Here is a 12604-nt window from a genome sequence, read left to right on the forward strand (position 1 = left end):
TTATGTTCTTACCATTCCAAAAAGATATAACATATATGCTATTTCTTAAGTAGTATCTAATAGGTCAACTACACAATCAAGTATAATACCTATGAATACATTTCGTAATGAGATGACTACAGCTATTACTCTTGCTTAGGACTGGTATGTTTGTGATATGATGAGTCCACTGCTACCTACTCAATTGTAATGTTTTAGTGCAGATATGGTGTTATTGATATGAATAGACATTTTTTAGGTGTTAGTCATGTGATCAATTATGTGTCAACTACCAAGAGTTGTGTCTATAAGGAAGTGATGTCTCCCCAATAGACATGTCCTCTCATCATATCTTGTCAACATGTATAAATATATAAACACCCCCATGAATCAATACAAGCAATCATTCTCTCTATTCTGTACTTTTTTGTCTCTTCAATTACTTGCAATATGTTATCAGCCATGTTCGCTCTCCATTCGAGCAACAAACGCCAAGAGAAGGACGAACAAAAGACAACAAGATTGATCATTTCGGTAGACACACGACGGCGGTGCTTCATGTCCAACATAGAAGGGATACGACAGTCGTGTGCTTCTCCGGCGACCGCACGAAGGCGGTGCCCATCAATGCACAAACGAGACGACGATATTCGTTTTGGACAACCGCACGAAGGTGGCAACAGAGTAGACTCAGGTCATCATCAAGTAAGTCTAATGCCTCAACCATGGCATACATGTTTATCGCGCATACAGAGGACATACCTCGATTGCTCGTGAGGAAGCCGTTGTTCTTTAGTAACTTTCACGTGCTACATCGTTTGGATGCCATTGGAGGCGTCGGTGTTGATGTCGTCCTCGAACTCGTGACGACACGCCCACATCAGCACCACACATCGCAGCGTGACCTCTATCCTGGCAATGATCAATGGCTCTGCGGCCCTCGACCTCCCCTCCGACGGTGCCTAAGTGCGCCAATGTGCGTGCGCATACGTGGGGAAAAGGGCCTTCAAGTCTCTTTGTGCATGCAAGAGGGGGAAGGGAACAACACTGCATGGCTGGCTACCCTATCGGTGGCTGGTGGCTCTCCAGCGATGGCCCCCAAAGCGGCCTGGCGACGTGCCCGCATTGGAGCCGCTCACCACAATAGCGCGACCTCCGTCCCGGTGGACTCAATCGCTCCGTCTCCTGCCAACCGGCAGCCTCCATGAGGCAACGCTCAACGTGGTGTGGTGACACGCCCACTTCAACCGCACACCCATGGCTGCGACGCGGCCTCAATCCGCCGGTCTGTGGCTACTTGCCCAAGCGGCGACGACATATCATTCGAGCGGCGGCCTGCCCGAGTCGACCCACACCGACGGCGCACGCTGCATGAAGAGTACATCCGGTAGCTCCTCATGGCCGACGGCACTATCCGTCCTCCAAGCTGCGGCTGCAGCGGTGCCACCAACCCTTTGACGGTTCCTCATCGCGGTTACGACCTGATCTGCCCACTACGGCAGCGACCAACCGTGCGATGCACTGCAACAACGTCGATTGGACTGCCAACGGTGGTTCGCCGATGTCCTACCATGCGTCAATGACCTCAACCTCCAAACGATGGCCCATGGCAGCCCGACCTACCCGACGGTGGTGCCAGATCCAACGGATGGCCGGCAGCACCCTACGGGGAGGCTAGTCCATCGGGCCTCCTCCCGAATGGCAGGTGCTCATACAGCCACTCAGGCGGCAGCAGCTTGCTCTACCCATTCATAGCTCGGCGGTGACTATGACATGCCCGAATTCTTGCCAGCCGGTGACCGGAGCACGATGGCGGAAGCCTGGCATGAATGGCGAGGCTCCAGCGCGGGTGGGGGTGGCAACCCTAACTGCCCCCTACATCCTTTATATTGGGTGGCATTCCCACCCGGCTGAATGGGCCCAAAGGCCGGATATGCCTCAGCCCAAGTTGCCTTGGCCCATTTGGCCGGAAACCTGAGGTCAATGCTTTTTTACATGGACACCCCTATTTTCTATTTAAATTGCCACATGATAGTAAATTGTGTCCTAAGGCTATTTTACATATGCAACTGTTGTAATTTAAGCCCCGGAAGTTTAGGCCCATGAAGTTTACTATAATTACATCATGTATTATTTACTATTTTAATTTAATATTTCAGACCCTATTTTTTTAGAATATTATGTAATGTTCAATGTGTTTACCTCATGCAATCCCTATAACATGCAATTATGTTTACAACCATATTAATTTTGCAATAAAGATTCATTTTTTTGCAAGATTATACATTAATTCACCTTAATTAAGCCTAAAAGGCGTTTGTGCCTGATAGCGCTTAATTCAAGTAGAATTAAAATGCAAAATCAAATCAGTGATTACCTCAATTAAATATTTGTGAAACACAAGGTAATGTAACTATAGCATATACGGTATATTTGCAGATTATCCACTATTACTGTGAGTTCTACATTTTGTCATCTTGACTTAATGATTACCTTCAACGTGTTCTTCCAAATATTCTACTTAGCATAACACAAGTTAATAGGAACATAGACATCTACTGACAAATACCAGATTATGTCTCCTATTATTATGAGATCTACACCATTTTTGGTGATTATCCTCAACGTGTTAATTATACACTCTAAGGTCTACACTATGTAATTCAAATCTCAACTTGACTTTATAAATTTTGCATCATTTATTACAACATTACCATGATTCTTTAATTTACCCAAAGTGTAAATTCATTCAATCATTGGTCATTTATGTAGGACGAAATGTCCAATGCTGAGTTCGACAGACTCGAGTTAGATGGCTATAATTATCTAACTTGGGCAATGAACACGAAAATAAGTCTATCGTCCCATTGACTCATAATGACGATTAATCCTCCTCAAGAAGAAGACCCGCCTCTTCAAGATCAAATCAAATATGGGGTTTTATATTTCATAAGGCACCATCTTCATCTAGATTTAAAATTTGAATATTTGATGGATGAGAATCCATATGATTTATGGAACTCGCTCAAAGAACGTTATAAATAGCAAAAGGTAGTCATTCTGCTTGAAGCACAATGCGAGTGGTCCAACATTTGCCTCCAGGACTTTATGTCTATCGGAGAATACAACCATGTTGTTCACAAGATTTGCTCTAAGTTGCTATCTTGTGACAAAGCTCCCACAAATGTGGAGAAAATTGAAAAAACTTTGTCCACAATGCTTCCTGCCCATAGGGTATTGCAACAAAAATACCGTTCTTGGAATTATCAGCAGTATTATGAATTAATTCAAACTTTACTTCAGGGCAAAAAAACATGATGAACTTCTTTTGAAATAACATCACTAGCGCCCTACATGCACTGCTCTTTTACTGAAGTTAATTCTAATATTCAGAATACCACAAAGTTCAATAGCAACATATGTCGCCCCAAGAACTTCAAAAGGCAACAAGAAGTGCAATAAAAAGCAGAAATCTCATAAACCCAACAAGGGGAAGGTCATTTTCAAAAACGATAAAGACAAATCCGAAATTTGTCATAAGTGTGATTGTTACAGCCACACAACTAAGAAATATTATATCCCAAGACACTTGATTGATCTCTACCTCAAGTTCGTTAGACGAAGCCGACCAGCTCAAGGCGAAAGATTTGAAGCACATAACCGGACAATGACATTACTCTTCAACAACAAGACCTTGAGAGCACTGAAAACATGATCGTAGAATTGGCTTCCAACGACTTGTTTGAAGATCTAAATTAGTCTTCCAATTAATTAGATATTATTATATCTATGTCTTACATAGTATTGTAATAGATTGTTGTCATCTTATACTATATTGTACAAACCAATAATGTATCAGCATATTGATACTCAATAAAGCATGTAAGTATTCTATATATCTTATAAAAATTTCATATTAAATTCTTCATTTCTATACATAGATCTTTACAGGAGTCAATCCGATAGAGGAAGAAATATGCCTAGTAGATATATACACCACAAACTCTATACTTAGGGTAACCAAACTATTTTCAAACTCTTACTAAGAGACAAGAAAATATTTTGATAATCCCTGGACGTGATACAATTATTTTTGGCTCTAGTCGTGTCATAATTACTTTCCCTATGGATACTCAAGTCATAATCGTTGATTCTTTACTGTATCCCGATTCAACTAAGACTTTACTAAGTTATAGAGATATCCATCAGAATAGTTTCTATATTGAAACTCATGATGACAACAAAAAAGAAATTTCTCCTCTTAATCAAAATAATGGATACGACAAACTTCCCTATATACCATCTAGATTATACTATACATACATTAAACCCATATCACATATTACGTATAAAATAATTTTTTTTATCTTAATCAAATCAAGATTTGACATAATTGCCTTAGTCACTTTACCTTAGAGATGATGAGAAAGATTATTAATAACTATATTAGTCGTAATATTTCTAAAATTTTCAGATTTGTGTACGCCATATGTGTCATAGAGAATTTAATTTTAAGGTCCTCTTACCTTAAAATTTATAATGCACCACCTATTTTCTTGAACGCATTCAAAAACATATGTGTGACTCCATTCAAACTTGTTATAGATCATCTAGGTACTATACAATGCTGATTAATGCATCTATAAAATAGTTCCATATGTATCCCTTATACATAAGATATCACACTTACGCCAAACTTATTGTTCAAATAATAAAAAATTAAAGTAAATTATCCTGAACGCAGGATCACATCCATTTACATGGATAATGTCATTCCTTAACGTGCATTCAATTATTGTTCGGTTTTAGACACTATTGCATTAAATACCATATATGCATATTCATAATGGTCTAATTGAATCTCTCATCAAAAGAATCAAATCAGTTGCATGATTAATCAAAGAATTGCAATTTGCTAACATCTAGTTAGTGACATGTGGCTTTACATACCGCATCATTAAACCAGATTCATCCAACTGCAATCATACGGCTCACTCCGTTGCAGTTAATACGTGAAAATTTGGCCTCGGCCAAATATTTCCCATCTAGAAATCGGTTACATTTTGCACATACCGATATCACCACCATACAACATACATCAAAGAACATTGGGGTTCATGTGAGGTATAATTATTCGTCAATTATATAATACATCGAGTTCCTCACACGGTACTTATTCATTATCAGTATGCTCAAAATATTTTGAGGACAATTTCAGGTATTATAGGGAGATTAATACCACAAAGAATGCCAAGAATCAAAACAGAATGTCACACACATTCATATTCAATCCTCATTTCCATGTATTAGAAATTTGAACCCTTATTCAGAACATCTTGTATTTACAACCAAAATAAGAGGGGAAACGTATGATCATAATGGATATAACTTCTTGCAAACATTCTTAGAAACAGGAGGAGAACATCTTCCAAGACTGTAAATGCAAATTAATATCAAGTTGATAGACACATTATAGATATTCACTATCCAAACGCCTATGTATGTTCAACATCCAAATGTCAAGCACAAATATGTACACAAATTTAGACGTTGGGTCATAGGAACACCCTCAACTCTATTGTTTTAGGGAATACATAGAGTTAAACATGATAATATTTTCACAAATTATATTGATTCCATAGAATCAATCAATACTAAAGAGTATAAATTGTCGATACTAAAGACTATAAATTGTTGATATATATTTTTCTTGAAAATGGTCGTACACCTTCAATGGAATTCAGACCAAAAGTCATAGACAGAGTGCTTCAACACTCAACTTAGTCAAACCAAAGGAGGTAATTAAGGAGAATTGCTTTCGCTCAACAACACAATATCTTCTATACAGAAGGAAAATAGATTTTCATCCCATAAGGTGGTGAAATAGCGAAGCTTGTAGCACAAGAGTTCATACAGAGACCCGACATCAATTACGATGCTACATACCACATGGTATGTGTGAAAATTATGTTCTCATATTCAATATTATTGGCATATCAAATGAATTGGATAGATTCAGACATATAAGTCCCTAATAGACTTCGTACTCTGAATCTAAATACCTATATAAATATATATTATGTACAGCTTAAGTCACTCCATAACTTTAAATAGTAAAGTTGATTGTGGTACAACTAACTAAATGAGTTTCTTTCACAAAAGGGTTACTCCAAATACAACAATTGTATATGTGTGTTCATAATAAAATTTCAATTGGATTCTATATCATCTCCAAACCACACACGACAAAGTATGTAATCGTCATATGACAAAATTTGAGATAAATGATTTGGTTAAAACCAAATTTTGCTTAAGTCTACAACTTGTGGATATTTTTTTCAGAAATATTTATCCATCAATCCACCAATATCCAAATGATATTAAACAATCATATCCATTAAAATACTTATGATTATTTAATCCCTAAATATAAATTAAGATCAATTCATACATTGGGTTAACGATGAGAAGATATTGAATCTAAAGTTCTATATCTTAGTGCCATCAAAACGCTCATATATCTTACAAACCGCAACAATTCTGATATTGCATTTGCAGATAACTTGCTAACTTAAATAACGTAGCTCTAACAACACCATTAGATCAGACTCAAAGAGGATATTCACAGATATCTTTATGACACCAAAGATCTAAATTTTTGTATCACACAAATCGAGATATTACCATAGTGAGATATCTAGATACTGGCTATATAATTTATCCCCATAACGCCAAATCACAGACCGATTTCATGGTGATATAGCTTTCTTATAGGAGTCATCAAAACAAATTCTAGTGGCTACTTTCACATATCATTCTGAAACATTATATACAGATGTATGGCTTCGCAGAATGATCAACCACATACAACAGTTATGTGGTATTAGTTCCATTGAATTATCAACATATCTATAAAGATAATGCTATTTATGTTGCTCACATGCAAATAGGTTACATGAAAAGCAATATAACTAAATATAATGCTCTTAAATTATTTTATCCTCATGAATTATAAAATAACAGGGAGATAGAAATCTTGCAAACTAAATCATGCGATAACCCCCGTTGATTTATTTACTAATTCCTTATCAGTTTCTACATTTCAAAATATATTCATGAAATTGGTATATGATGACTATGAGATTTACAAGGTTTAGAGAAAATTGATCCCGTAATAATAACCTATTCATATATCATATTATGCTCTTTTTCCTATATGAGTTTTACTCATGAGGTTTCTCATAAAAGGTTTTAACGATGCAATATCTACACAAAAATATTTATCATATTTTATATTTTTCCTACCAGAGTTTTTAAAAAGATATCAAAAACATATTTGATCCACAGATCATACATATTATAATCTAAACTCACTTCTGGGTTTTCCCTTTTAAGATTTTCTCATTTAAGTTTTAATGAGACAATATCTACATTATTCATTCTATTTTTCTAAGAGATTTTCAAAATTTTTAATATGATATGTAAATCATTATCATTATTCTCTAAGATCACCAATCAGTTTTTCGTATCTAGTTTTCTCATACAAACTTCAATAAAATTTCCCATTGAGTTTAAAAATTTTTTAATGACATATTAATATTTATTTCTCATCTTATTTTCTCCTTATATTTTTCCATTAAATTTTAAAAGGATTTTAATAGGATATCAATATATTATTTTCTTATCAATTTTCCCACATGATTTAAAAGGAGTTTTTAATAAAAAGTTTAGAATTAGAATAATCAAATATTATAAATATTAAACTGATTAGGTATTAGTTATATGATTAATTAGATGTCAACTATCAACTATTATCTATTAGAAAAATATGTCTCCTTAATAGACATCCTTTCATCATGTATTATCAACATATATAAATATGTAGAACACCATGAATCAATAAAGCAATCGTTCTCTCTGTTCTCTACTTCTTTATCCTTCTACAATTACTTGCAATAGTTATATTGAAAACTTACTTATGAAAACAGAAAGAGTAATATTGACGCTTCACCTTAAACCTTATTCATATATATCTGGAGCCAACCAGCTCCTGTATGGATCTTTAGAACAGATCCGAAGCTAAAACTCTGACAAACACCCCTTACAAAGAAGCGTAAGCTAAGCAGGATGCTTGAGCCAAGATCTCGACCACAGAACTACCACACCAAGAATAACCTAATTCTCATTGAATTGAAGCACACATAACACCATCATGGACTTTCAACAGTAAGAGGCGAGATGAACTACAACCTAGAAATGCAGCTGTGTAAATACCAAAGGAATCAACACCATGAAATTGGGCATAGGATCACAAATCACTGATCAAGCTTGAGACATCAACAGAGCACAAACTTCACCACCGTATTTTAAAGATCCTAAAGCAGAACCCAAAAAATACTGAAGAACATTCTTTGGCCAAATATATGAAAATTTAGTGACTTTCAAGTCTTGACTCAAAACTACAAAACCCCAGAACATCTAAGAGACAAAAGAGTTGCAATCACGCTTCAGTCTGCTCCCTCAAGCGACGGATTGTGCTCCTGACTGTGACCGCACTAGCAGTGCTGCAAATATGCATAACAAAGTTAGTAATTAACAAAGAATGGGTTGCTTTGGAAGAAATAAGGCGAGTGAGCAAAGACATACTTCATGGTATAAGCACCACCGGCCTTGACCTTTCCGCAATCCTTGCATCCCCAAATTCCAACTGCTTTCCTCTTCACAGCAAACTGTAAATAATACATAGCAAAGGAAGAATTAAGGGAAAGTATCGTGCCTTTTTGCATCCATATTTTACAAACAAAACGCTCAACATGCATAAACCTTATCACCCATTTAAATACGAGAGATTTGAAGCAAACAAAATAGACTACATCGTAGAATAAGACAAGTAGCTTCCATGCACTCGAATACTCTACAGTTTATAATAGAGATAACAAGTATAAAGTACATAAAGGGAGCATGCATTACGTTCCACAGGCAGCACAAAGCAGCCAGGCAAATGCTTAATCAGGCAGGCTAACAAAAGACGCACCTTCCCACAGAACTCACAGAAGTACTTGGAGTGCTGAGACACCTCCATCTTCTTGATTTGCTTCCGCAAGCTGGCACCATACCTAGTGCCTTTAACATTGTAATTTGTAAGGGTAAACTTAAAGTATGGGACACATGAATAAGGAAATAGGGCATATCTTCAAAGTCTGTACCGTATTTGCCAACGATTCCAGCCTTCTTCGTGCGCTTCGTCTGAACAGACATTGAAAAAATAAACAAGTTACACAATTCTTACTAAAGTTGTTCAGTACAATATGATTGGTTCAAGTGTAGCTGTTAATTACTAATGCAGCTTTAACAATAGTTAGAACAGTTTCATGTTATTCTCACATAAAGAGTTGCACGCACTCAGGTTGACAAGCCAGAAGAACAAAATCTAATTTCTCAACATCATAGACAATGTTGGCAACCTAATTATCATAAAGTTGTGTTGGTCACTAGTAACTAACAACATTCAATTAGCAACAAGAGCATACTCATCCCATCACTTGAAGTCCAATTTAATAGCACAAAAATAACCTCAGAAACAGCTGGCAAGACAACACAAGCTACATGTTTTGGTAATAGTACAAGTATCACCTAACTGACAACTGAAGAATAAAACTACTAATAGCTCGATTTAAATACTTAGATCCCAAAGGGAAAAAATGCAACTGACCAATAGATAAAAGCACATGCTATTGCAAGTAAACATTGAAAGTGTTCATAACTGAGGAACTTCAATGGCTAGAACTCAGCACTGGAAAAACCTGTCACACAGCCAGTGCAGCGCAGAGGCAACAGCTTCCATTACACAATGGGGTAGGGTGGCACAAGGAGAACATAACATGATAACTCCAGTACAGATACATATATGTCCATTTAATTTTCATACAATTTGGGCTGAAATAAGTAGTTGATTCAGAGGACTAAGGTTATCTTTTGGCTTGAAATGTTCTTACAATTTTCCTGGAACTTGCCGGGACAATTAGGATGAAACCCTCCAATACAAACAGGTCATCAAAAGGCTGATATATTACAACTTTCGTTCATGAATACTAGTCACCATTAACTTTGACCGGTCAAACTTAAAACCTGGACAATAGTGATCAAATGTGCAGTTTTGAGACCATCAAAATCAATGGTGCAAGTACTTAAGAACGGAAGGAGTATCTTTTCACTACCTTGTCAACTGATACTTTTCTTCAGAAAGGTTACTAAAAGGTAAGGACACCTTCTAGAGCTAACCGGTTTCTTCACTAACATTAAACTACCAACAGCACTGCAGGGTCCAGCCTAAGCTTATACTCAACTCCAAAATTGACAGTTGACACATCCTGGTTCTGAATGGCTTGGTTGAAGCATGTGACAACTCTTGAGGCATTTAGCTCACTGCAGAACCTTAAGTGTCGCAATTGAGCGTCAAACAAACACCAAAAAATTTGGATAATGTGTGAGCTTGCAAATGCAGAAGCTCCTCTGAGCGTTCTCCTAGCATGGTGTGATCCGTTCAGCTCCCAGTGTCCCACTCCCGAAGTGCGTCCTCTACCCCTAGGAATGGGCTAGACTAAATCCATCTGAGAAGAAACTATTCCAGACTTCCAGTGATTTAGCACACTAACAACACTAAAAAGGCCAAACCACCCTAAACACCTGCATGTTCCTAAGAGAACTGAAATACAATGGCTCGTCCGAAATATATTTGCTTGACGAAAAATCAAAGCACACGCCCCAATCCCCAAAAGGAGTCTACAGCTAGCCAATCACTGCCTATCAAATCGCAGCAAACCTACAATGTCTTAGCTCCCCAACGATCTCGCAAGATACATCCCCGGCCACCGAAAACGCCGAGAACTACGCATCCTCCAACGAATAACACACACGAATCGACTCCTACGAACACCAAAACGCATTCAAACATCTCACAGATCTACGCAGGCAATCCACGGAGGGTAAATCTCTTCGTCACAGGGAAGAGCCGAGTAAGTATGAATGCGGAGGCGTACCATCTCGGCGACGTGTAGAGGGCGTCTGCGGCGCGGCGGCGAGGTCTGGGTGGCGGCGGCGGCGCGCGTGCGAGGCCTCGGCTGGGAAGCGACAGAGGGAGGTTATATACCGTGGCTAGGGTTTCGCGGATGTAAAGCTTGGGCCTTTGAGCCGGGCCGGGCCAAGTGAACAGTTCTGTGGGCCAAAATACTCCATCGCTTAAGTACACACAGGGCCGTCTAATAGCCTGAAAGCTTCTGATCCGGCCCAAGGATGGGCCCTCAAATCGGCCCATTTGCAGGCGTCTTGGCTTCGGCTTTAGCTTTCTCCATCTCCAATTCTCCCATCCTTGTCTGCCTCCAACGACGGAGAGAAGGTAGACCGAAAACCTGGAGCACCATCGTCGCGGCCACGTTGGCCGTATCGAACAGCACCGTGACCTGGCCGGCCTCTCGAGTAATGACGGCGATCGAGAGCAACGACGACGGCGACGCTCAGAACATCGTGGACGTCTAGGCCACCGATAAACAATGTGCTGCCTGATTGCTTGATCTGGTGGTGTTCATAAGCTGGTGGTGACAGGTGACCTATGGCAGCAGTGTTCTGACCACATGTTCAGAATACAACACCGAGCTTGTTCATTGCTAGAAGCCGAAGCGTGCTCAACGGCCAACTTTCATCAGTTTTTGAGCTTCTTCTATGCTTTGTGCACGTACATCTAAGACTAATAGCTAAATACGAGGGACGGTAATATTTTAAAAGTGAGTGAATTGAGAAATCTAAAATAAATTAGTTTAAAAACTTCACAAAATAAATTTATATTAATTTTTATTTAAATGTGCTATAGGTTTATCTAGGATGTCTACTCTACCGTTAAAGAAGATTACAACCTACTCTAATAAGGTAAATTGTAAATATATAAATGTGAAAATATAAATAAGGTAGAGAGATAAATTCGATACAAGAGATTTTTATCCCGTTGTATCGATAACATAAATATCATCCTTAGTTCGCGTTATAGCTCTATAAAAGATATGCTTCTAGTCGCCAAGTCTCTTCCGGTTACGGCTCTTGAGCTACCAAATCATCAAGATAAGGTCTCAAACACGATGAGCCAACAAGCCACCAAGATAATGTCTCACCACTAGCCTCTCTTCCGGTCACTTGCCGGCATGATCACTTTGAATCTTGTGCTAGAAAGACAAAGGTATTCACGCCCCCGTACATGTGTTTTACCGCCGCTCCACATCAAGTCGAAGGGTTAACAAGCTTGAGCCCCCAAGGCCCAAGATGTTGGCGAGTCACCAAGACTCAAAGTACCGACGTACCACTCGGTACAAGTTAGGATCACTCATTTATCTCTTTTTTAAGCTGCAACACTTAGCTACAACTCAGTCTAGGCCTATAAGCACTAAACATACTTTAATCTTATACTTAATTGACTTGGATGATCAATTTAAGCACTTTGATGGCTTGAATGTCTTCTCAAGTGTATATGAGCTTCATCTAAACTCCAACAGTATGCCACACCTTCAAATAACTGAGTGGAGGGGTATTTATAATCTTTATAATCTAAAACCCGCCAACTAGTCATTTTTTCAACGAC

The 12604-nt window shown here is 38.3% G+C and overlaps 1 protein-coding gene across 2 annotated transcripts; it reads right to left on the reverse strand.

Moving 5' to 3' along the window:
* Positions 1–8261: 8261 nt before the first annotated feature.
* Positions 8262–11154, reverse strand: LOC133918040 (large ribosomal subunit protein eL43z). 2 transcript variants are annotated; one of them, XM_062361818.1, is made up of 5 exons: positions 11019–11154; positions 9186–9225; positions 9014–9102; positions 8626–8708; positions 8262–8543 (listed from the first exon to the last, which is right to left on the reverse strand). In XM_062361818.1, exons 1-5 carry the CDS (start codon positions 11019–11021, stop codon positions 8480–8482), a joined length of 279 nt encoding a protein of 92 aa, XP_062217802.1. In that variant the 5' UTR covers positions 11022–11154; the 3' UTR covers positions 8262–8479. The 2 variants fall into 2 exon arrangements, with proteins under 2 accessions (XP_062217802.1, XP_062217798.1); XM_062361814.1 differs by lacking the exon at positions 11019–11154 and having other exon boundaries at positions 9186–9252.
* Between the last annotated feature and the right edge of the window lie 1450 nt (positions 11155–12604).

The sequence above is a fragment of the Phragmites australis genome, chromosome 1, assembly GCF_958298935.1.
Source record: "Phragmites australis chromosome 1, lpPhrAust1.1, whole genome shotgun sequence".
Classification (NCBI taxonomy): Eukaryota; Viridiplantae; Streptophyta; class Magnoliopsida; order Poales; family Poaceae; genus Phragmites; species Phragmites australis.

What these genes read in the sequence shown, in the direction of transcription:
- LOC133918040 (XM_062361814.1), bottom strand. Translation starts at nt 9,237, where the DNA reads ATGTCTGTTCAGACGAAGCGCACGAAGAAGGCTGGAATCGTTGGCAAA. An exon ending in TGGAATCGTTGGCAAATACG is followed by an intron (nt 9,103 to 9,185) that starts GTACAGACTTTG and finishes ACAATGTTAAAG; the next exon opens with GCACTAGGTATGGTGCCAGC. An exon ending in GGTGGTGCTTATACCATGAA is followed by an intron (nt 8,544 to 8,625) that starts GTATGTCTTTGC and finishes GCATATTTGCAG; the next exon opens with CACTGCTAGTGCGGTCACAG.